This window comes from Bubalus bubalis, chromosome 1 (assembly GCF_019923935.1).
Source record: "Bubalus bubalis isolate 160015118507 breed Murrah chromosome 1, NDDB_SH_1, whole genome shotgun sequence".
NCBI classification, from domain to species: domain Eukaryota; kingdom Metazoa; phylum Chordata; class Mammalia; order Artiodactyla; family Bovidae; genus Bubalus; species Bubalus bubalis.
Genome location: NC_059157.1, coordinates 163,399,225 through 163,425,595, shown reverse-complemented (window position 1 = coordinate 163,425,595; position 26,371 = coordinate 163,399,225). Strand labels below are relative to the sequence as shown.

At 42.2% G+C, this 26,371-nt stretch overlaps 1 protein-coding gene across 2 annotated transcripts in view; it reads right to left on the bottom strand.

The window, feature by feature from the left end:
• The window catches only part of ANKUB1 (ankyrin repeat and ubiquitin domain containing 1), a 32,131-nt gene extending 8,424 nt beyond the window's left edge, over positions 1-23,707 (bottom strand). The window contains exons 1-4 of one of the 2 annotated variants that reach the window (XM_006063114.4): positions 23,141-23,707; positions 21,713-21,856; positions 13,295-13,511; positions 3,412-3,526 (exon numbers count right to left, since the gene is read on the bottom strand). In XM_006063114.4, coding sequence (XP_006063176.3) covers positions 3,412-3,526; positions 13,295-13,511; positions 21,713-21,856; positions 23,141-23,230 — 566 coding nt within the window. In that variant the 5' untranslated portion in view covers positions 23,231-23,707. Of the gene's footprint in view, positions 1-3,411; positions 3,527-13,294; positions 13,512-21,712; positions 21,857-23,140 lie in introns of those variants that run through there. The other variant, XM_044946109.2, reaches the window with a different exon arrangement.
• Positions 23,708-26,371: the final 2,664 nt, after the last annotated feature.

Sequence of the window (26,371 nt, the reverse complement as noted above, 5' to 3'; positions counted from 1 at the left end):
CCTTATTTTCTGGCTTCTCAGAGTCTCCACTGCTATTCTGAGCTAAACCACTAGGTTGCCTCCCACCAGCATGACGGCCAGTGCCACAGTCTCCTAACTGGTCTCCCACTTCCTTCTTATCCTGCTTGGGCTTTTCCTCACATAGTGCTTAGCAATCTTTTTTTTCCTTAAGTTGGTGGTGGCCTATGCCCTGTTCTAAACAATAGCTTAGTTTGTTCTAATAGCTTCCTGCTGCAACTGAAATTCTAATGCTTCACTTTGGCCTACAAGGCCCCTGTCACCAGGACCCTGCCCATCTCTAACATCACTTCCCGCCAACTCCCCTTCTCTTCCACTGTATTATACCCTTACTGGCCTTCCTGACATCTCGATCCTTCCAATACCCCATCAGGCACAAATCAAATGATTGGTGAAGAGCGTTCAGAGAAATAAGAATTAGGGAGGCAAAGCTAGACAGGAACCTGCCAGGTATTGTCCAGATCCACTTGGACAAGGCTTATCAGACCCCATTATAGAGATGGAGGCAAGCTAGCCTGGTATCATCCAAAATCTACTGCATAGAACTAAGTCTTGTTTCTGATTGCATGCTCACCACAGCATCTGTTCCTGTCTATTGGCTTCCCACGGAATTCTCCTGAATGAGAAAGATGATCTTCCCGGAACATGTGAGTTTCTAGGGCCCTATGACCCTAGTTAGTTAGAGTCTAGTTAGTTAGACCCTAGTTAGAGTCTAACTAACTAGAGTTATACATGAATGCACTTGTGTTTTGGTTCATATATCAATTTATTTTGAAATTCATTAGTGTAAGCCAGCAACTCTGAATTTGATCAGTTTTCCTGATTTGGGGAGAAAAGCCTCTCCTGGGTCAACTAACTGGCCTTTGCTTTCATCCTTAATACCCATGTTTTTGGAACTAGAGCTCTCTTGTTGCTGAGCCTAGTTGATTCTGCCTCCTAAACCATCTTTTCACTATCTATCTGTTCTCCTAGACCCACCTCTGCTACATAAGCCTAGCTCAGGCCGCCAGTGTCTTTTGACTGTCTGCCTCTATTCCCCATACTGCAGCCAGAGCCAACATTCTAAAATGCAGATTGCATCATGGTCTTTCTCTACCTTCCATGTCTTCCCACCATTCAAAAGATAAAGTCCAAATTCCTTCACATTCCTACAGGAGCCTTCATGAGCTGGCCTCTTCTAACCTTTCCAGACTCTGGCCACTAGCTTCCTCTTATTCTATAAACTACCATGTGGAACTTCTTTCAGTTTTTAAAATCTATTCTTGCCCCTGGGCCTTTGTACATGTGGTTCCATCTGTTTTGAAAGTGTTAGTTAATCCATCGTGTCTGACTCTTTGCTACCCTGTGGACTGTAGCCCTCCAGGCTCCTCTGTCCATGGGATTTCCCAGGCAAGAATACTGGAGTGGGTAGCCATTCCCTTCTCCAGGAGATCTTCCCAACTCAGGGATCAAAGCCAGGTCTCCTGTATTGCAGGCAGATTCTTTACTATCTGAGCCACCAGGAAAGCCCTCATGGGAACGTTTTAATTCTTCTCCCAATCGTTTACCTGAGTATCAGCCCTTCAAGTTCCTTTTTAAGGATGCTTTATCTGCTCCTGTAAGTCTGGTTGTCCCTACTCTACATTCCCTTATCTTCTGGCACAATGCCCATGTCATCATACTTTTCAGGCTGAATGGTAACAGCAGTGACACCTAACATTTATATGCTCCTGACCATGTGCCAGGCCGACCGCTAAGTTCCTTATGATGTTAGCTCAGTTAATCTCTAAAGTAGTTCTATAAGATAGGTGCTATTATTATTCACATTTTACAGAAGAGGAAACTGAGGTACAGGATGACTACTTGCTCAAGTGTACACAATTAAACACTGAGGGAGTAGGGCTATGAATCTAGGTAGATTGTCACTGGAGTTTGTACCCCTGAACATTTTGCAATTTTGTTCTTCCAAGAACTAGTTACTTATTTTTTGTTTCTTCTACTGAACTATAAACTTGCCAAAGGCAGGAATCATATCTTGTTTATTGCTCATGCTGCTGCTAAGTCACTTCAGTCATGTCCGACTCTGTGCGACCCCATAGCCGGCAGCCCACCAGGTTCCCCCGTCCCTGGGATTCTCCAGGCAAGAACACTGGAGTGGGTTGCCATTTCCTTCTCCAATGCATGAAAGTGAAGAGTGAAAGTGAAGTTGCTCAGTCGTGTCTGACCCCCAGCGACCCCATGGACTGCAACCCTCCAGGCTCCTCCGTCCATGGGATTCTCAAGCAAGAGCACTGGAGTGGGTTGCCATTGCCTTCTCCTTATTGCTCATAGTACATAGTAAACGCTCAATAGATGTTTGTTGATTGGGTGAATGAATTGCAATAGGAGTTTTTCAGTCTTATTATGTATATTCTCTGAGCTCTGAGATTTTATTTAAAGATTAAGTGGAAATGGTTAAGTACATGTGCACTGGAGTAAGTTGTTGGGATCCAAAACTTAATTGGGCCCTTTGCTAGCTGTGTGATGTTGGGCAGACTTCCTAAATCAGTTTCCTTACCTGTAAAATAAGATAAAGAATAAGATTTTTATGGGTAATCTCATAGAAATGTTCTAAGTATAAAATAAGGTAATAAGTATAACACAATGTCTGCAACAAAGTATTCAACAAATAGGCATTGTTGAAAGCAATGAAATGTTTCTTTGCATTCAGAGCATGCAAAGAGAGCATCATAATTATCCCCAAATTATTTGAATATCTTAGAAAATTTCAAAAACTGGCTTTCCAGTCTGTCACCTCACAGCCTCCTGTGTGTGGACATCTGTAAAGTATGATTAAATCACCACAAGGGGGCACTGTTCAAAAATACCACTGCATTAAAACCTAAAAGGTAGTTTATGCACCTGGGAAGCTACTGGCTGCAGAGATAAGTTAAAATGTCCACCTGCTTCTCTGAGCCTACCCTCCTCCATTGCTCCAGCAGCACAGGCAACACTTCATGTGCGGCAAAAGTTTAAAAGCGTGCGTTAAAAGTAATTTGATAAGTTACATGATAGCTTAGGAAGAGATCACGGATATTTTAAGCCAATCAATTAGCAATCAGTGGTTTTTAGAACAATTGAATAGAAGAGTAGCAAGGCACTTATTCTGGTAGCCTTTAAAAAGTGTTGTTAAAAGTCTAATATCCAAACCAAAGTGAAGTCTCCCATTTAGATTGTTAGTATAAGGAAAGCCTTCCTGAATTGCAATTCATCACCAAAGGCTCTCAGCCCTGGTGGCATCCTTGCTGTCTTATTCCAGAATATATTGCAATAAAAATGTCTAAGGGGAACTTTCATGGAGCAACACCCCAGCTAAAGAGGTCCTATGAGAGTTTGGGAAAAATTGATTAGTTTAGCATTTGCTTTATCTCGTACTTGAGGATTGGTCCTTCATTTGATAAATAGCGTTGGACTTGAAGTTTTTGTCCAAGGAGACAACCCATCAGAAACTCCTTCCATCCGTCCCAGACATCCAAGCGAAGTGTTGTGCCTGTGGATAAAGAGAGGTGGAGACGGTTAGAGTCACCAGGGTTTGGTGATCAAAATACATCTGATGATAGCTTTCTCCAAACTGGCCTGAACTGGGTGCCAAATGAAAAGTAGCCTTTGAATAAGGAGACGGGGGTGCCTAAAAGTGAGAGAGAAAGAGAGATGCTGTCTTTAGCTTGGGCCTACATTAACTTGGAAAAACTTTTAACTTCTGTATACTTGGCATTTGGAGAAGGCAATGGCACCCTACTCCAGTACTCTTGCCTGGAAAATCCCATGGATGGAGGAGCCTGGTAGGCTGCCGTCCATGGGATCGCTAAGAGGCAGACACGACTGAGCGACTTCACTTTCACTTTTCACTTTCATGCATTGGAGAAGGAAATGGCAACCCACTCCAGTGTTCTTGCCTGTAGAATCCCAGGGGCGGGGGAGCCTGGTGGGCTGACGTGTTTAGGGTCGCACAGAGTCGGACACGACTGAAGTGACTTAGCTTAGCTTAGCTTATACTTGGCATTTTCTCATCTGCACAGTGAAAGCATACAATGCTGGACTTCTTTCTGCAGCTATCTTAAAGTAGTCCTGTGGACACTGATTCCTTGCTGATCTATACATCACCATGTAAATGTAAGCTGTTATGTTGAAAGAGAAACTCAATGGTGCAGAACATATGTACTTCTTGGCCTTTAGCTTATGTTGTGGGCTATGGGTGAAGATGAACGATCCTTGCATTGTATCCTTCACAAAACAGGAGCCATTCTGCATTATGAACATAATTGCATTGCAGCTGGAGGATTTATCACTTGTTCCGCAAAAGCCTGCCTACTCCTGGCTTTGTGACTACATTCCCTTTGTCCTTCAGGCTGGTGTTTCCCAAGAATCTTTCCTCAGGCTTCTGCCCTTAATCTACATGTTCCCTCAGGAGAAAACCCAGTCTTGGGAACTTTCTTGAAAGTCCAGAGGTTAAAACTCCATGCTTCCAACTGCAGGGGGCATGGGTTTGATCCCTGGTTGGGAAACTAAGATCCCCTGGCTGGAGTTTGGACTCCAGCTGCAGATTCCTCCTGCTGGGGACGTCACCAGACAAAGGATCATGCTAGAACCCTACTGTTGTGAAAGACAACCTTTGCAGTGCGACCAGAAAGAGAAAAAAACAAAAACGGGTTCCTCCCCATCTGACCCACTCAGAGGCCCTTTCTGCCTCCGGCCTGCCTCCCTCACTCTGTTCTGGCCATTCTGACCTTTCACCTGTTCTTCAGATACATCAAGTCCACTCCCATCCGAGGATGGAAAGACCTACAATTTCTTTTGCTTCAAAGGGGCTTTATCCAGGTCCACAGGGCAGTGTCCTTCTTACTCAGCTTTGCCTTCAACATTGTATCCTCACAGAAGACCATTTCAGTCACCATGGCTAAAGCAATCTCTGCCACAACCCACCCTCCCCGAAACCCCTTATGCTGTGACCTTACTTTTACTTCTTCATAGTCCCTATCATCAGTACTTGAAATCATTTTACTTGTTTGGACATTTTTTTTCATGGCCTACTAAAGAGGAAGATCCTTTAGGACTCGCCACACCACCTGCCACTTGCTGAGTGCTCACAGATGGTCCTCTGTGAGGATACAAGTGCCCACTCCAAGTTTGTTGGCTGACTCACAGGCCACCTCAGTGCCACTGATGGCATCATTGATCACCCCTGTGCCCTCACCCCTGAGTCCGCCAACTCCAGGCAGGCCTCTGCTCCAGCTGCAGATTGCTTCTGCCGGGGACATCTCCAGCCAAGGGATCATGCTAGAACCTACTGTTGTGAAAGACAGCCTTTCCCCCACAACCTGCTTTTCCTCCTGTCCCGTGTCTGAGTTTGTGTTACCACCATCTTCCTTCCTTGCCTGAACTGGAAACCTGGGAGTTGTTCTCCATCCCTTCCTTTCTCTCATGCCCCCAACATCTACACGATCACTTGTTTTTCTTTAGTCATTCGGTCATGTCCAGCTGTTTACGACCCCATAGACTGTAGCCCACCATGCTCCTCTGTCTGTGGGATTCTCCAGGAAAGAATACTGGAGTGGGTTGCCATTTCCTTTTCCAGGGGATCTCCCCGACCCAGGGATTGAAGCTGTGTGTCCTGCCTGGCAGGCAGATTCTTTACCACTAAGCCACCTGGGAAGCTCATACAATCACTAAGACCTGACAGTTTTACTCTTGTTTTCTCACCTCCATCTCAAACAGCTCTGTCCTATTTCAGGCCTAAATAATCTCTCACCTAAATCTACCTTGAGAAGCTCCCCACAGCCTTCCCGTCTTTATTCAATTTTCTGCTCGGATGTCATCTCCTGCTCTAGCCAACCATCTACAATAACCTCTCCCCACCTTACCATGCCACTCTCTATTCCCTTCTGCTTTCTTTTATAGTTCTTCATTCTATTTAAAATTGGATATTTTTCTGCTTACTGGATGATGCATGCCTTCCCCACTGAAAAGCAAGCTTCAAGACAGTAGGAACCTTGTTAGTTAAAAAAAAAAAAAAAGACTTTTATTTATTTGGCTTTGGTCTTAGTTGCAGCATGCAAGATCTTTAGATGTGGCATGTGGAATCTAGTCTCATGACCAGGGATTGAACCTGTGTCCCCTGCATTGGGTCTTAGCCACTGGACCACCAGGGAAGTCCCTGGAAACTTGCTACTCTTGCTCACAACTCTGTGCTTGTTTTCCCGAAAGGTGCCTGGCTCATGGTGGATGATCAGTAAATACGTGTTAAATGAAGTTCTGACCCACTGCTCAAATACGTTCTGGCCGTGTACTGCCCTCCTAACCCTTAGTAGCTCAGTAGACTATCCTGTGTTTCTCTGTGTACCCCAGGCTGTTTCTGGATTTGTGGCTTCTTTTGCTATCCCTTCTTTAAAATTCTTCTGATTCTCCCACTTTCCTCTCAATAGTTCACGATGCAATCCTGGCATCACCTCCTCCAGGAAGCCCTCTTTGACTGCACCATCCTCTTATCTCTCCAAATAGGATAAATGACTGTTCAGCTGGTTACCATAGAATACTTGGAAACATTTGTCATTGAACATACATTTTTGCTTTTGAATTACCAGTTGACAAACACTAAAAGAGAACTCTTTGAGCCTAAGCATCATGTTTCATCCAGTCTATGGGCTCTATTTCAATTATGCTCTTGGGTTGCAAGGAGACCCTCAAGAAAATGGGGCTTATTATATCGAGACAATGACAACATCTTGATTTCTAAGGAACCAAGAGACCTCTCAAAATGGGCCATTTCTCCCATGGGTCCCAGGATCTCTCTCTCTCATGCCCTCTAGGTCTCTTTGTGTGCCTTCCTTTCTCCACTGACAGGCTGCCCTGCTTACTTCCAGAGTTTCTGTCCTATCACAACTTTGGCATGTTGTGGATTTGCTGTAACCAACCTTACTTCTGCTTTATTGACTATGCCAAAGCCTTTGACTGTGTGGATCACAATAAACTGTGGAAAATTCTGAAAGAGATGGGAATACCAGACCACCTGACCTGCCTCTTGAGAAACCTATATGCAGGTCAGGAAGCAACAGTTAGAATTGGACATGGAACAACAGACTGGTTCCAAATAGGAAAAGGAGTCTGTCAAGGCTGTATATTGTCCCCCTGCTATTTAACTTACATGCAGAGTACATCATGAGAAACGCTGGGCTGGATGAAGCACAAGCTGGAATCAAGATTGCCGGGAGAAATATCAATAACTGCAGATACGCAGATGACACCACCCTTATGGCAGAAAGTGAAGAGGAACTCAAAAGCCTCTTGATGAAAGTGAAAGTGGAGAGTGAAAGAGTGAAAAAGTTGGCTTAAAGCTCAACATTCAGAAAACGAAGATCATGGCATCTGGTCCCATCACTTCATGGGAAATAGATGGGGAAACAGTGGAAACAGTGTCAGACTTTATTTTTCTGGGCTCCAAAATCACTGCAGATGGTGACTGCAGCCATGAAATTAAAAGATGCTTACTCCTTGGAAGGAAAGTTATGACCAACCTAGATAGCATATTGAAAAGCAGAGACATTACTTCGCCAACAAAGGTCTGTCTAGTCAAGGCTATGGTTTTTCCAGTTGTCATGTATGGATGTGAGAGCTGGGCTGTGAAGAAAGCTGAGCGCTGAAGAATTGATGCTTTTGAACTGAGGTGTTGGAGAAGACTCTTGAGAGTCCCTTGGACTGCAAGGAGATCCAACCAGTCCATTCTGAAGGAGATCAGCCCTGGGATTTCTTTGGAAGGAATGATGCTAAAGCTGAAACTCCAGTACTTTGGCCACCTCATGCAAAGAGTTGACTCATTGGAAAAGACTCTGATGCTGGGAGGGAATGGGGGCAGGAGGAGAAGGGGACGACAGAGAATGAGATGGCTGGATGGCATCACTGACTCGATGGACGTGAATCTGAGTGAACTCCGGGAGTTGGTGATGGACAGGGAGGCCTGGCATACTGCGATTCATGGGGTCCCAAAGAGTTGGACATGACTGAGCAACTGAACTGAGCTGAACTGAACCTTACTTCTTGATGCTTTTCATTTTTCACCCCTACTGATAACCGGTTTTGTCTCTTTACATTTCCCGGTTTGAATTCACAAGAATGATAGTTAATAATAATAATAGTAATATGTTGAATATGAATAGCTAATATTCACTGAATGCTTATTATATGTTCTAAGTACATGAAGAATTTCATAATTTAAAATTCACAACAACCCTAAGTGATGGGTTGTATTATTTTCTCCATTTGACAGCTGAGGAAATTGAGGCACTGTAAGATGAAGTGACCCCCAGGTTTTACATAAGCAGTAAGTAGTGGAACCCGGTGTTGGACTTGGACAATCTGGCTCGTGGGCCCTTGTTCTGTCCTCTCTGTCATGCTTGTCTCCAAGTGAGACTCTAATTGCCTCAGCTAGGAGAGCTGAGGTCACTGGACAGCAGATGGATTGATTGCTTTTGACTCAATATGATGGCCCCAGAAGTTGCATGCCAAAGTGATGATGAGACAGTGTGTGACTAGGCTCATCCACGCATATCCTCAGGCTGAGACAGGTTCACCATAAATACTTGTAGGTGAGAAAGAAGGAAGGTAGAATATTCATAAGAGTAGTAACCTTAGAGTCACAAAAGGCTGAAGATAAGAAGATCCACCAGGGCTTCCCTGGTGGTCCAGAGGTATAGAATTTGCAGGGGACATGGGTTCAATCTCTGATCAGGGAACTAAGATCCCACATGCCTAAGGGCATCTACTGAGCCCTCGCTCTCTGCAACTAGATAAAGCCCTCTCAAAGACCCAGCACAGCCAAAAAAAAGAAAAAAAGATCCTAAAAGACCAGCCCATGGAGAATTGCCTGAATTACTCGGTGAGCTGGGAGTAGAATTTGGCTTGGAATTCATGTCTCTAGGGTTCTTTTGAATGCTTAGAAAGTCTCCTTTTTTCAGTTACCTTTCTTCTCTTTCTTTCTTGCTTCTCTGCTCTTGCCCTTCTTGCCTCCACTTCACAGGTAGACACCCACACAAGTATATGTTCTTCCTGCTGATCCCTCTTATGTGGTTTTGTTGTTGCTGTTTGTTTTGTTTTTGATCCCTCCCTTTTGAATGTTACAATCTGTAGTCTTGAAGTGGGGCTCTTCTGCCCTTACTCTTGGCTCTAGGATTTCTTGACCTTGGCCTTATTGTCCTTTGTGGGTTGATTCCTAGTTGACGATGTGTTTACTCACAGAGCCTGATCTGCATTAATACCCTCAAAGCTCCTAGCCTCAGCTAGGAGAACTCAGTCTCTTGCTGGAGAGTTATGGAATTATTCTGTAGAGATTGAGTAGCAGTTCTACAAATACACTCTAGAAATGCCTTAATAAACATTTTCCAAAACACGGATCATCCCCGACATAATAGATTTGTTTCTCTAAAGCTTCTTGCTGTATTTAAACTTTCTTGTAAAATATTTGAGGACTTTCCTGACAGTCCAGTGGTTAAGACTTCACCTTCCAATGCAGAGAGTACAGGTTTGATCCCTGGTCAGGGAGCCAAGATTCCACATACATTGTGGCCAAAACACCAAAACATAAAAATCACAAGCAATATGGTAACAAATTCAATAAGGACTTTAAAAATGGTCCACATCAAGAGAAAATCTTAAAATAAAATATTGGATTTCTATGACTAGCACTAGAAACAAGAAACTTTAAACACTGTACCAAGTGCATTAATATTATCTCCCAACTTAAGTGACTTACTATCTTTTTAGTTTATGAAAATCACTCACACATGGCATTGAAAAGCTTTAGCTTAGTACTCTACCCCAGGCCCCTTGGTCCTCCACAGTGAGGCCACATAGTCTCCATTCGAATGACTGGAACAGTCTGAATTTCAGTAGCAGAGGACTTGTTAAGGTTGCAGGCTAGCAGCTCAGAAGTTTGGTGGAAAGTTGCTCTTCCTGTTCATCCTGCTCAGATGTTGTCCTGTTTTAGTAACTTGCCTTATTCCTCCAGGAATAAGAGACCAAGTCCACATCTTATGCCTCAGAGCACAAGTCTCAGCATCCTACTCTACCTTTGGGGTTTCAGAACTGAGATCCCATCTCTGTTCTCTGAGCTTGGAACTTGGAGAATTCTTATTCTGAATCCCAGTCTCTGGGGTTAGATTTCTCTTACATGTTGACAGAGGCTCCAGTGTCAGCAACCAGCTTGTCTCATTTCCTACCTGTTCTGTCATTCATTCATTGATTCCTGGTGGCTCAGCAGTAAAGAATCTGCCTGCAATGCAGGGGACATGGGTTGGATGGGGAAGATCCCCTAGAGAAGGAAATGACAACCCACTCCAGTATTCTTGCCTGGGAAATTCCATGGACAGAGGAGCCTGGCAGGCTATATAGTCCATGGGGTCTCAAAGAGTCCGACAGGACTTGACAACTAAATACCAAACAACAAAACAAAAAAAATTCCTGGTGCTATGATTCACCTACTGGGGCGCTGCTGGATCTCCCTAAGGTTCACCTTCTGTCTTCTTCCATCTTACCAATTGTTAATCCAGACTTACCTGCCTATTCCAGGACCCTCACCAGCAGAGTATTTTACATGAACAAATGTTACAGGTATTCTAACTATTAATTTCAGTTTTTTGTAGTAAAGCAGTTCTAATTTCTCAAAAATCAAAGGTGACAATGGATAGTTTTTCTCTTAATGCTTAACTTGGGAATTTCTAGCAAATTTCTAGGCGAGTTAATAAGCACCATTTATTAGATAATCTTTCCATCCCAATTGAGCTGTAATGCCTCCTTTGTCACACATTAAATTCCTTCATAAGCTTAGGAATTCTGTTAGAAAATAGCAACTTATTTTTAAAGTGTTCTGTTGCTCCAGAAAATACAACTAAAATTTATAACCAAAAGTAAAACTAATGAGACTTAAAGGACTCTTCCTACATGAACTGTCTAATTCTTTACTCTTAATTTTTTTAAGTGGATTCCCCAAATTGTATATATTTACAAAACCTGGATCCACCCACTCTCTACTCCCAAACCCATCTACCATGCCTCAGCTACGCAGAAAAGCAAGTGCAAGCAACAGGGCCCGTTCTAGGGAATGTCTCCATCCTCTCCCTGTGTGGTCCCTCTATCCCAAGTTCCTGGATTCCTCATGCATACTCCGGGGACAGTATTTGCCTGTCCGATTTGGGCTTTTTCTTTCTGAATGTGGAAACCATGTCTCTGGCTTGGGTTTCCCTTAATGGACATCAAAACAGAACACTGATCAGAACTTAAAGAGCACAAATCAGATCAAATCAGATTAGATCAGTCGCTCAGTCGTGTCCGACTCTTTGCCACGCCATGAATTGCAGCACGCCAGGCCTCCCTGTCCATCACCAACTCCCGGAGTTCACTCAGACTCACGTCCATCGAGCCAGTGATGCCACAAATACGTATCAGTAAAGACACTGGGTTGACAGTAGAAGTTGTTGGAAAGAGTCCAACCCTGAATGTGAGATGACTATTCATTACCATATGACCTTGAACAAGGTCACTTAACTTCTCTGAGCCTCAGTTTTATCATATATAAAAGGCATTAAAATGGCACAGTAGGTCTCTAAGTGGCTTAAAGTCTGTCTGAGGGGCCCTGGAGCCCACCTAGATTTCGAGGCCTGAGCTGACAGGACCCTTTTCTTGGCATAGTCTCTCAGATGTGATATGCTCAGTCTGGGCCATGAATACATGCCATGAGGTGTTCACAGTGAGAAGTACCAAATGGCATCATTCTGTCCTGTATAGGTTGATTCAAGAAAAGGTATATGTGTGTGTGTGCATGTTTGTGTCTCTTGGACCTATATAACGTGTCACTAAACCCGAAGTCATAAAATTATAAAATCACAAACATTAGGAAATGGTTAGCTTTGATCAATGCTTGATAAGTTAATTCTCAGACATTCTATCACCAAAAGAGCCTTTTATCCCTGGATTACTTATCTTCTTCTTAATGCCTGCAACCTTTCTGTCTCCATCCAGTTTATTGGAATTGCTCTCTCTGAGCTCACCAATGACCTTTAAACCAGAACAAAAGGTTTTTAATCATACACTGTCTTTGGTCTTTTACCCGCTTCCAGTAGTCTCTTCTTCATCATCTGTGACAATGCAGAATCTCTGTTCTGCTTCTGACTCTGACAGTTTTCTGTATCATTTTCTGACTCCTGTCTACTTATGTCAACTTCAGCACCTCCTTCTTTGAGGATCATTTTAAAGTGTGTTATCCTTGACATACCCCGAGCAAGTAATTTAAGCATATAGAATCTTTTTGTTTTCTTTAAATCTATAAAAAATTAGGGATTGGGGGAATTCCCCAGTGGTCCCATGATTAGAATTCCATAATTCCATTGCAGGTGGCACAGGCTTGATCCTTCATGGGGAAATAAGATCCTGCATTCCACATGGTGCAACCAAAAAAACAAAAACAAAAACAAAAATAGAGGTTGGACCAGGCCATTTCTGAATTCTCCTCAATCTCTAAAGTGTCTAATCATGACCTGAGCAGCACAAGCCTGAAGAAAAGTCACCCTGGTTTTCTCATTTATCCTTTGTCATTTCATTAAATAACTAGGTCATAAGCTGCTTGAAGACAAATGCCACTTCTGTAGTGTGGTGCGTGCATGCTCAGTCATGTCCGACTCTTTGCGACCCCATGGACTGTAGCCTTTCAGGCTCCTCTGTCCACAGGGTTCTTCAGGCAAGAATACTGGAGTGGGTTACCATGCCTTCCTCCAGGGGATCTTCCGAACCCAGGGATTGAACCTGCATTTCCTGCATCTCCTGCATCGCAGGGGGATTCTTTACCACTGAGCCACTGGGGAAGCTCTTGAGATTGTGAGAAGGTTCTTATTTCTTAGTCTACAGACCCAGACAACAAAGAGGGGTGTTTTTGTTTTTTGTTTTTTTTTCACTGTGCTGGGTCTTCAGTGCGGCGTGCAGGGTTCTCTAGTTGTGGTGAGCAGGCTTACTTCGTTGCCCCAAAGCATACGGGGCTTTTAGTTCCTTGCACAGGAATGGAACCCGTGTCCCTGCATTGGAAGGTGGATTCTTTATCTCTGGACCACCAGGGATACCCCCCCAAAGAAGTGGGGTAATTTACATAAATTTGATAATTTACATCCACACTGCACCTATAGAGGTTTTAGTTTAGAAACAACCCCTGCTCCTGTTGTGCATCTGGTATCTAAGAACCCGAGTGCCGAGCAGTACGTGCTATCACACGTCGTGGGGGTACCGAGTTCTGTCTGGTAGTCCCTGATCAGGTTGCAGTCGTACATCTCCAGTCCCTCTGGGGTCCGAAGACAGAAGACACTCACGGGGAAGCCACATCTCAGAGCTATCAGTGTTCTCAGATCAGACACTTTTTTATCAAGAAGGGAAATGTCCTCCCTGATGGCCATGGTCTCTTGGGTCACAGCGTTGAACACACAGAGAGTGGGCTTATCTTCCTCCTAAGGGAAGAGAAAAGGAGAGGACTCAGGAATACGTCTTATCTGGAGGTTGGGACGAGGGACAGACATCTTGGAGTGTTGCTCTCAGTGCCTCTAGCTCCTACAGCACGGGTACTAAGGTCGCAAGCAAGAGCCATTGAGGTGCCTTGACTTCTGGTCTGAGTCTCATGCTTCTGTCTGAAGATATTTGTGAGCCCTGCTGGAGTAGGATATAGTAACTCACTCCAGTATTCTTGCCTGGAGAATCCCTTGGATAGAGGAGCCTAGTCCATGGGGTCACAAAGAAGCGACTTAGCATGGCTTTGAGAAAAGTGAAGGAGACTTGGCAGGGCTTTGAGTCCCTTCTTACTTCTTACCTATGGGCCCAGATACCAAGAGGAGTGGTGATCATATATCCCATGCTCTGCTTCTGGAGGTGTTAGTTTAGTAACAGTTCCTCCATCATGATGTACTTTAATATGGAAATACTGTGGATTCTAAACCTCAGCCAATTAAATTCTTTCTAGGAGCTTGTCTCTGGGGAGTGGGACTGAGTTCAGGGTAGAATTTTGCTTATCATTTTATGCTCTTCCTCTTCTGTATGGTTTGACTTTTTTTTTTTTTTTTCAAATAACTCATGTATTTACTTTTACTGCTTTAAAAAGGGAAGTACTCGGGAAGATCCCCTGGAGAAGGAAATGGCAACCCACTCCAGTATTCTTGCCTGGAAAATCCCGTGGATGGAGGAGCCTGGCAGGCTACATACCTTGGGGTCGAAAAGAGTCCGATATGACTAAACGACTTCACTTTCACTTTTCACTAAATAAAAGTGACAAAAGTTTCCTTTGCTCCTTTTGTTTTGGAATCTAAAATGGAACTCAGATATCCAAGAGTTAAGAAGGAATGTTTAGGAGAATAATAATCTGTTAAGACAGTTAAATCAATCAGACCAGAACTAAAAAAATGTAGCAATAGGGGCAAATGGGGAAAGGGTGGGAAGGAAAGGTTACTAAAATTTTCGTTTTACAACCACAACAACAAAAAAGAAACTGGCTTAACTTTCTCTTTAGCGGATTCAGGAAGATCTTGTTTTTCTTTAGCCTGATGCTGCCGCAGCAGGTGTCAGCTCACGGAGCTGCCACCCAGGGTCCCAGTAACTGGTTTCACAGGGCCTTGAGCAAAACTGAGAAGGTGGCCTGCCTCCAGGTTCCTCAAGTGCCTGCTCCAGCCAGTCACTGCTCCCCTGCCCAACTCCTGCTCCCCTCCCCCTTCTTCCTATTAGAACTGCCTTGGGTTTCTCCAGGAACCCCTCCCTGCTTCGGTTTGTAATACATGAAATTCGTTGTGCACCTCCCAGATAATACATTGCCACAATGTGAGCAACATGCGGATATCTTTGAAAGAGCCTTTAAGGAGTAGTGTTATTGATGATCACTTAGGCTGTGGTGCTCTTATCTGAGGTCCATTTCAGGGACTCAGATCACTGGGAGCAGTTCAGCTCTCTTCTGCTGAGCTAATCTGCAGGCAGAGCTGCTCGCTGAATTTTAAGTGCTTGGAACCATTTTCCTCAACAGCTCCTCATAAACTCCCTCAGTAAACACTGAAAGGACATAGGAGTCACCCTTTGTCTTTCATCATGCTCCTGTTTTCCTAAAGCTCCATCAAGGCTCCTAATCCATATGATGTTTATAGCCAGGAAGAAATTCCTATGAAATCTGAATAAAAAGATAGTGAGGAAGAGAGAAAAATTATATTTTATGTGATAGTTATTTCTTATTTCTTTTATGATTACTCTGATTTCCCTAAAGTTAGCCCTTGATCTGGGTTTTAATTTATATTTAGAATTAACTGCAGAATGTACAAACAAAACAGCAAAGCCCCAAATCACCCTTAATAACTAACTAACTGCTATTTGATGTTAGAAAAATAAGTTTAAAAGCTACTTTTCAGAATATGCATAAATATTTGCCTCCTTCATTCTGACCTGGGTATTTTGGAAACTATTGCTTGAGTTTTGTTCATTGTTGTCACCCAACGCCTAGACTAGTACCCAGTACAGAGTGGACTGTCCATACATATGTACTGAATAAATAATTCATAACACAGCTGGAACACAGTTCTCATTGCACTATTTTAACTCTGTATTTTCACCATTTTATAGCTTTGTTTTTGTGGGAAACCCGTATTAAGTTCACTAACCCATTTTAGTTCACTAACCCATTTTAGTTCACTAACCCATATTAAGTTCACTAACCCATTTTAGAAGGATAGGGAAACCAGCTGTGCTGTAGTCCATAGGGTCACAAAGAACTGGACATGACTTCATTGGAAGGACTGATGCTGAGGCTGAAACTCCAGTACTTTGGCCACCTCATGCAAAGAGTTGACTCACTGGAAAAGACCCTGATGCTGGGAGGGATTGGGGGCAGGAGGAGAAGGGGACGACAGAGGATGAGATGGCTGGATGGCATCACTGACTCGATGGACGTGAGTCTGAGTGAACTCCGGGAGATGGTGATGGACAGGGAGGCCTGATGTGCTGCAATTCATGGCGTGGCAAAGAGTCGGACATGACTGAGCGACTGAACTGAACTAACTAAACTAGCAACTGAACAACATTTTAAGTTCTACTGAGGCATACCAATTGGTGATGCTTCTTCATATTGGTTTGACTGAGAAGGAGCAGGTAACCGTTGATTAACAGCAACTTGCTGACTCACCTTATCTATTTATAAAAAAGGCATTTATCTATATAATATCCCTCCCTGAATGTTCTGAACGTTGAAACACTGGTAGTTATACCCAAGAAAGTCAGATGCTGTTAAATAAGCAATTCCATAAACAAACCATTATTGACAAATGTAAAATTAGATTTTCCACTTTACAAGCAAACCAAGGCACCATGGTAAGAGGTACATACAAAGTGTCTTACTTTTCGATAAAGAAAATACATAGATCTATTTCATGCATGCGTTCATGCTCAGTTGCTCAGTTACTCTTTGCAACTGTATGGACTGTAGCCCACCAGGCTCCTCTGTCCATGGGATTCTCCAGGCAAGAATACTGGAGTGGGTTGCCATGCCCTCCTCTAGGGGATCCTCCTGACCCAGGAATCAAACCTGCATTGCACACAAATTCTTTACCGCTAAGCCACAGGGGAAATTCTCTAAATATAATTCTGCCAGAGAAGGAGAAAATAAAGATCATTAAGAATCTGTGGAACTTGAGTTTTTAACTAAACCCTTCATGTTGGCCAGTCCTGTGACTTGTAATCCTATTCTTCCTGGACTCTCTGGAAAAGTCTTGTACCTCTACATTTGATTCTTGTCATTAGTAGTTTAGAACTTTAGGGAAAGTTTAGAGTTCAGTGCAAAGGCAGCTTGTATCACTGTGATGGATGATGCTTAATTGGCAGAAGTTATGAAATATTTTTGTAAGTAAAATTATGAACAATTGGTTGCTTTGGGGAGGGAAACTGGGGGCCAAAGGTTAGAGAGAGACTTTTTATTGTATATCCTTCTGTAACATTTGAATTGAGCACCATGTGAATGTACTACCTGGTCAAAAATAAATAAAAATTTTAAATAATGAAAATAAAGTCAGTGCTTAACTAAGTAAAAGTTTATACTATATAGTATATATATACTTAGTTTATACTGTGGCTGCTGCTGCTAAGTCGCTTCAGTTGTGTCTGATTCTGTGCGACCCCATAAACAGCAGCCCACCAGGCTCCCCCGTCCTTGGGATTCTCCAGGCAAGAACACTGGAGTGGGCTGCCATTTCCTTCTCCAATGCATGAAAGTGAAAAGTGAAAGTGAAGTCGCTCAGTCGTGTCTGACTCTTAGCGACCCCATCCATGGGATTTTCCAGGCAAGAGTACTGGAGTGAGGTGCCATTGCCTTCTCTGTAGTTTATACTGCTGCTGCTGCTGCTAAGTTGCTTGAAAGACATTTAAAAAATAACATGGAATTTAATCTGCTTAAAATGTATTATACTACAATTTTCTGAATATTAGAGGGAGAAAAGCAGAAGAAATTGTTTTTATTTCCTTTTCTGATGATTAGGTATCTTTCAAGAACATAAAAACAATACCTCTAAAATAAGAAACAAGAAAAGGATGCCCACTCTTGCCACTCTTATGCAACGTATTGGAAGCTCTAGTCAGAGCAATTAAGCAAAAAAAAAGAGAGAGAGAGAGAGAGATGAAAGGCATTCAGATTGGAAAGGAAGATGTAAAGCTGTCACAATTTATGGATGACTTGATTTTGTATAGAGAAAAGCCTGAAGACTCTACAAAAAAAGCTATTAGAAATAATAAACAAAGTTACAGAGTACAAAATCAACTTTCAAAAATCTGTTGCAATTCTAGGGACTTCTTTGATGGTCCAGTGGTTGAGAATCCACTTTGCAATTCAGGGGATGCAAGTTCGATCCCTAGTTGGGGAACTAAGATCCCACATGCCCTGAGGCAACTAAGCTCACGTGCCACAATAAGAGAACCCAAATGCCACAGTGAAGATCCCCTGTGCCACAACTAAAGACCCAATGCAGCCAAATAAGTCAGTTCAGTTCAGTCGCTCAGTCGTGTCTGACTCTTTGCAACCACATGGACTGCAGCATGCCAGGCCTCCCTATTCATCACCAATTCCCGGAGTTTACTCAAACTCATGTCCATTGAGTCGGTGATGCAATCCAACCATCTCATCCTCTGTCATCCCCTTCCCCTCCTGCCCCCAATCTTTCCCAGCATCAGAGTCTTTTCAAATGAGTCAGCTCTTCACATCAGGTGGCCAAAGTATTGGAGTTTCAGCTTCAACATCAGTCCTTCCAATGAACACCTAGGACTGATCTCCTTTAGAATGGACTGGTTGGATGTCCTTGCAGTCCAAGGGACTCTCAAGAGTCTTCTCCAACACCACAGTTCACAAGCATCAATTCTTCGACATTCAGCTTTCTTCACAGTCCAACTCTCACATCCATACATGACCACTGGAAAAACCATAGCCTTGACTAGACAGACCTTTGTTGGCAAAGTAATGTCTCTGTGTAATGCCAAATAAGTAAGTAAATATTAAAATGCTACTCTCTCAATTCATCCCACCCTCTCCTTGCCCTTTAAGAGGGAGGAGATATATATATACTTATGGCTGATTCATGTTGTATGGCAGAAACCAGCAGAACAATTACCATCCAAAGGGAAAAAAAAAAGAACAAAGAAAAGACAAAAAATCTGTTGGATTTCTAAATGCTAACAATGAATTAGCAGAAAGAGAAATTAAGAAAGCAATCCCATTTATAATCACAATGAAAAGGATAAAATACCTAGGAACAAATTTAACCAAGGAGGTGAAAGACTTGTACACTGAAAACTCTAAAACTGTTGAATGAAACTGAAGACAACACAAAGAAATAGAAAGATATTCCATAAATTCTAAGAATCAGTATGATCGGACACCTGAAACTAACAAAACATTGTAAATCAACTGTACGCCAATAAAGTTTTTTTAAAAGTTGACTGGTTGTGACAGAGAGTATATGGCCTACAAATCCTAAAATATTTACTATCTAACCTGCAAAGAAAAAAAAAAGCAAAACTTTGCCAATTCTTGTGTTAGATAATTATATCTCAGCAATATTGAAAATCCTGGCTTGAGTATTACCATAGTTTTGTAAGAGAATGTTGTTCTTGCTTCATAATACACACTTAAGTATTTAGAAAAAAAGAGTCAACATTATTAAAATGTTCATAATAACTAAAACTGTCTACAGAGTCAATGCAATCTCCATCGAGGTCCCAAGGACATTTCTCACAGAACTAGAACAACAACAACAAAAAATCCTAAAATTTATATGGAACTACAGAAGATACTGAATAGCCAAAGCAGTTTTGAGACAAAAAGAACAAAAAAGTTGAAGATATCACACATTCTGGTTTCAAACTATATTACAAAGCTATATTAATAAAAATGGCAAGGTATTGGCAAAAATAGATTCATGGAATAGAATTGAGAGCTCCAAAATAAACCCACACATATATGGACAATTAATTTACACGAAGGAGCAAAGAATATAAAATGGAGAAAGGATTGTTGAGAAAACTGGAAAACCACATGCGAAAGAAAGAAAAAAGAAAGAAACTAGATCAATATCTCCTACGATGCATGAAAGTCAACTCAAAATAGATTAAAGACTTAAATGTAGGACCTGAAACCATAAAATGGGATAGAAGAGAACATAGGCAGTATGCTCTTTGACATTAGTCTTAGCAGTATCTTTCTAGGTATGTCTCCTCAGGCAAGGGAAACAAAAGGAAAACAGTACTACATCAAACTATCGGACTAAAAAGCCTCTGCACAGCAAAACAGTAATTCAAAAACATATATGTACCCCCGCCCGTGTTCGTTGCAGCATCATTTACCATAGCCAAGATATGGAAAGAAGCCTAAATGCCCATCAACAAAAGAATGGATAAAGAAGATGTGGGGGGTGGTGTGTATATACATATATATGTATGTATGTATATATATATTTATGTGTGTGTGTGTGTGTGTGTGTGTGTGTGGATGGGTGTACAATGGAACTACTTGGCCATAAAATGATTAAATCTTGCCATTTACAACAACATGATGGACCCAGAGGGTTTTATGCTAAGTAAAATCAGACAGATGGAGAAAGACAAATATCATATGATTTCACTCCATGTGGAATATAAAAAGCAAACTAGCAACACAAAAAAAATGAACAAATCAAACCAAAGACATAGATATAGTGAACAGAGTAGTGGTTAGCAGACAGGAAGAAGTGGAGGTAAAGGGGTATGACATGGGTAAAGGGGATCAGTGGTACAGAGATGAATGGAAACTAAATTTCTAGTGACAAGCATGTTATAGAGTTTATGAAAGTAGAAATATAATATTGTATGCATTAAAATTATATAATATTATAAACAAATGTTGTGGCAATGAAAAATAAACTTTAAAAATACATGAACAAATGCTTATAAGATATTAAAAACACATATAAAAATATGGTCTTTTTATTTACCTAAATGGGGATCAAACAATGTTTCTTTTTCTGTGACTTATCTTTACTACATAATAGTAGATATTTTAGAATATTCCTTTTAAAAATAGACTTCCCAGTTAGTCTATCAGTAAAATACATGAAAACAAAGAGTTAGCTTTAGCTACCATTAACATTTTCTAAATGCTAAATATGAGAAAATTAGTGCCCTATTTAGCCAAGAATATGTACTTTACTATGTTCCCTGAGGTTGGTGTTTTCATATGGAGTAGAGAACTAGTACTGAATACTATTTCTGTCTTAGAGAGCAACTCTTATATTGCTTGTCTCTTTGAGAAATTGTTAAAAGTTAAGGATCCTTCGCCCTAAAAGTCTCCAGGTACATAGTTTTGCATATTTTGCCATTTTAGGATTTTGTTCTTAGAGCCCAGCCATGGATCCCAAATTAAGCACCACTGATTATGCACAGTATAAATGGAAAATGCTGTCTCCGTTTGTACGTACAGCTAATTCATGAATGGCTGTGCTGATGGATTTGAGTGTAGAAACTGCCCCTTCATTTTTATTGTTATGGAGAATTTCTTCCCTTTCCTCATTCCCATAATCCATTGTAAGCCCAAAGAAGTGACTTAACCTTCTTTCTCTCACATCAGTATTCTAGATCTGCTCCTCGGTCTTGCTTCCATATTGGTTTATGGGTTGCTCTGTGATGACTATTTTGGGGCAGGCAACTTATGGGGAAAGAGGAGGGAAGGGAAAAAAGGAGTCAGTGAGGGAACTCTATCCAGTCTCCATGCCTTGTTTGCCTTACTGCATGGATTTTTGCCTAAGACTAGTTTTACAAGTGGAAGAGAGGGCAAGGCAAGAAGAGAAAACCTCTTGCTAAATTATGAAATCACTTTAGTTGAATTATCCATAAGAAAGGGAAAGAAAGGGAAGTCGCTCAGTTGTGTCCGACTCTTTGCGACCCCATGGACTGTAGCCCACCAGGCTCCTCCGTCCATGGGATTTTCCAGGCAAGAGTCCTGAAGTGGGTTGCCATTTCCTTCTCCAGGGGATCTTCCCCACCCAGGAATCGAACCCGGGTCTCCTGCATCGTAGGCAGACACTTTACCGTCTGAGCCACGAGGGAAGTCCATAAATTTATTCAAAATGAGGTAGACATCTTGGACAAATGTTACTCTGTTCATCCATCATACCTTAACAAAGCATTTGAGAGTTGAACAAAAAGATATTCCAACATCAGCAAGACTCCAGCTGTCCTTTAGAGCTGCTCCAGCATATGTCAGCTCCAGATACCTTCTGCCTTGTTCATCTTCAGAGAGAGGAATGTGGAAATAATCCTTTAAAATCAATAGCATATTATGAAAACAGCACATCTCTACATTAGTAATCTCTTTTCTTTTACATTTTCCACTGAGTATTATAAAATTGTTTAGGAGAGAAGGAAGAAGTCTTAGACAGGGGTTCTTAACCTAGAGTCTTTAGATATTCCCAAAAGTTTATGGATAGAATTTAGATGGGAAAAACTGTATTTGGGTTTTATTAACTCCAAATAAAATTGGAATTTTCCTTATGTATATAGGCAACAAACTAAAGTAGCCGTAATTGCGTGTTCCTGTGACTTTGTCACCAATAGAAATCACAGATAGCTTCATATCCCATTATAGTTGCTGCAGATATCTCAAAATACTTATACTGATCTTCTTTGAAACTGTAGTAGTTATGAGACACACTGCAAACACTTGCTGTGTTAATAAGGAAACCCACATGTTGCCAATTTGTTTTCTAATTTTTGAAAATTGTATTTCAATATAACTGGTTTCCTTTTTGTGGATATGCATTTTTATGCATTTAAAACGGAGTCCATAGGCTTCACCAGACCGCCTAAGGGATCCATGACACATAAAGGTTAAGAGCCTCTATGTTAGAAGATCTAGATTTTAGAGCTCATAGTAATTACTAAATATCATACAACTAAGATTCAATAAATGCTTCTCAGCAAGTGGGAATAAATCATCTCCAGTTAAATACCATTTGATGGTCAGTTCCTAAATGTTTGTCTTATTTCCCACTTTAGAGTGAGTATTTATAAGAAACTTTTAAGAAAAGTACTGCACCCAAATTATTTCTTATTCTGGCTCCATGATCCTAGGTTAAATGGTCAACCTCTCTGAACTGCAGTTATTCCTGGATGCAAAATGAGACTGTAGCCCCAAAGTCCCCTCCGCATCCCAAGTCCTTTGGTTCTTTATAGTTGCTTGCTCTACACACAAGCCATTGTCTGATAACTGTCATGTTCTACTTACCCAGCCTAGAGGTAGTGTTTTGTTTTTCTCCTTTTATGAAGAATTGCAGTAATACTATCTGGCCAATGCACAAACTTATGAATCTTATAAAGAGAAGTTAAACATTTTTCCCCCCTGAGAATTTTCCTGTCTAGCATATTTACAGTTAACATTATCTAACAAATGATTATGTAAGCAAACAATGATATTTTCAAGTAGTTTTACTTCCCTGTTTGCTGAAAATGTACCCAATAATATCTTTACCCCACATACAGTTTAAACTTCACTGCGTAGTTAAAATTAATACACATCTTAGTGGCTCAGGGACAAAATACGTACCTTTATCATCAGCTTGACAGACTCCACAGTTTCATCTGTTGAAACATCAAACGGTTCAAAAGATCCCTCAAAGGCTATGAAAATTCTCATTTTCTCAAAAGAAGAAGCTTTTCCCAAAAATTCTATTGTATAGCTGGGAGAATCTCAATTCACAATTAAAAATGATGGCCGGGGCCACTGTTACTGTCCAGCCTCAAAGGCGAGTTGAGAGAACGTGGAGAGAGCGGTCGTGCGGTGCCGCAGGCTCGGCTGACACTCGCAGCAGCTCCGGTGGAGGAAATGCATCTCTGCAGATGGCGTCAGTCACCAGCCACCTGTTCCTCTCTTACGGAAACCAGCATGCTTGACAATGGTTGAGGCAAGTGTGAACAGGTGTCAAGCATGTAACACAAAAATGCCACATACGAATTATAATTTGTGATGTGACCCCCATCCACTGACCCTTGAATCCACAGTCGCCCAAGTACAACTGACCAAATGACCCTTTGAAAGAGATATTTGATTGGGATGCCTTGGCACAGAGTAAAGCAAAACAGAGTTGATTTTCTTGAATGTGACCATCCTGGAAGTTCTCTGTAAATAACTCTGAGCTGAAGCATTCTGGTTTCCATAACAACTTTGTGTACTTGCTCCCCGGCGGTATTTCTAATCCTGCCACGGGGTACAGAACAATACCCACTTGCACCAGGGAGATGAATGTGTAGGCAAATGACTCTGTGGTTTTCCCTTCTCTGCATAATGGGATCTGCCCAATAACAACACAATACAGTTGGTATTTCTTTTAGTCCTTGCCCTTATGTTATTTAGAACAATTTACCATTGTTATCTCCTTCAACTTCCCTTAGTGTTGGTGGAAAATATTTCAAACCCCTCTCAAAAAAATGAGCAAACATATTAAGCACTATTACTCAAGTTTATAGAGTAAGCATTTTACTGGAGCTTAATTCTGACTCTCCTTTGAAATCCACGGTATTATACACCTTGTTTAATGTTATTATGTCTGATCATTTTTTCATATACATAAATCCTGTTTTCTTCCTGAAATTCCTCCCAATCTGGGACAGAATCCCTATCTTACATTTCTTTTTATTCTTAACAGCACTTAGCATAATGTCAGTCACATGATAGGTGCTCAGTAAATTTAACTCTTGATTAATTCTATTCTGATTCCCAGTCTGAGTTCCAATTATAAGAAACTTAAGAAAATGGAAAACATAAAAATGGTAAAGGATTTCATCCCCAAACTGATTATTTTGCCTCATATGTTTCAAGTGTTGCAACGTGATGATACCTTCTTATGCTTTCAACATTTTGATTGAAACAATATTAAAACAGGATGTAGTTTTAACACTGTTTTGGTGTCTTGCTTACCCTCCCTCACCCCCTCCAGCTGCAGTTACTGTTGACTGCTAAAGGCTTATAGCTACACCATGTTTTCCAAAGAATTGCCCTCAGTTGATGGGAGCTGTCTTGCCAGGAAAGCTAAGCACTCCCTTCAATAATTGACCTCACAAGTCATTTTGTAGCCCACTGTCTTACATCAAGGGGTGAAAATTCTGCAAAGGATCCCGGCAGAACAGGCCATAGCTGGACTTTAACTGAGATTACATTTTTCCTTAGCTCTTTGTTTTTTCTCAATCCTGCATAATTCTATTCCTTCCTAAGGTTTTCTTTTCTTTTTATTTATTTATTTATCTTTGGCTTCTCTGAGTCTTTGTTGCTTTGCATGGAGTTTTCTCTAATTGCACTTCCCTGGTGGTCTAGACAGTAAAGAATCTGCCTACAATGCAGGAGACCCAGGTTCACTCCCTGAGTTGGGAAGATCCCCCAGAAAAGGGAATGGCAACCCACTTCAGTATTCTTGCCTGGAGAATTCCATGGATAGAGGAGCCTGGAGGGCTATGGTCTGTGGGGTCACAAAGCGTCAGAGCAGACTAAGTGACTAACACTTTCACTTTTCTCTAGTTGCTGCAAGTGGAGGCTACTCTTTGTTGTGGTGCCCATTGCATTGTGCAGGCTTCTCATTGTGGTGGCTTCTCTTGTTGTGAAGCTCAAGTTCTAGGCTCACAGGCTTCAGTATTTGGAGCACATAGGCTCAGTAGTTGTGGCTCACCAGCTTCGTTGCTTCACGACATGAGGAATCTTCTTGGATCAGGGATTGAACTCATGTCCCCTGCATTGGCAGGCCGATTATTACTGCACCACCAGAGACGTCCCAGGTTTTCTTGAAAAGTGCTCCCTCGGTAACTGGCACACATCCCAACCCCTGTCTCAGGCTCTGCTTCCAGAGACCAACTTAGGGCAGAGAATCTTGAAAGTCATGTGTGCATGCTAAGTCACTTCAGTTGTGTCCAACTCTTTGCCACCCTGTGGACTGTAGCCCACCAGGCTTCTCTGTCCACAGGATTCTCCAAGCAAGAACACTGGAGTGGGTTGTCATGCCTTTCCCCAGGGGATCTTCCCATCCCAGGAATCGAACCCACTTCTCCAGCACCTCCTGCATTGCAGGTGGATTCTTTACAGCTGAGCCACCAGGGAAATGCAAAGAAGCTCATATGCGTTAAGAAATCACAACCAAGTACTTTATAACTTCCTGAGCTGCTTGCTTTAGTTTTGTCTTCTAGTTTTGTGGACTTGCCTTTGGAGTAAATGCTCAGCTCTGGTAGGCATGATTGGCCCCTGGTCTAGTTGGTTGCCAGGCCCTGACTTATGTGGAACTGCTAGCTACTGGTTGGTGGGCTGGGTCCTGAGGTGCTGGCTGAAGAGCCCTAGGAGGCCCCAGGGCCAGTGCTGACCCACTGGTGGGTGAAAACTGGTTCTGAAGTAAGTGGTTGTGGGGCAGATCTAGTGTTAGCCTGCTGGTGGGTGGGCTCATTTCCTGACATGGCTGGCTGCATCTTCTGGGGTGTTCTAAAGCAGGTGCTGGCCTACAGATGATTGGGCTAGATCCCAGGGCAGCTGGTTGAGGGGTCCAAAGTGTCTTGGAACTGGTGCTGTCCTGCTGGTGGGCAGAGCTGGGGCCCAGGGGTTTCTGGGGCTCATGCCCACTGGTGTGTGAGGCTGGTCCTTTGGTGGTGGAACAGAGTCCTGCGGTTGCTGGCTGTAGGGAACCTGGGCTTAGTGTCAGTACACTTGTGTGTGGGTTTGAGTCCTGAGCCCTCTGATGGACCAGGCTGTGTCCTATGGAGACTGTGGACTCAAGGGTTCCTTTAGGCAGCCTGCCTGTTGGTG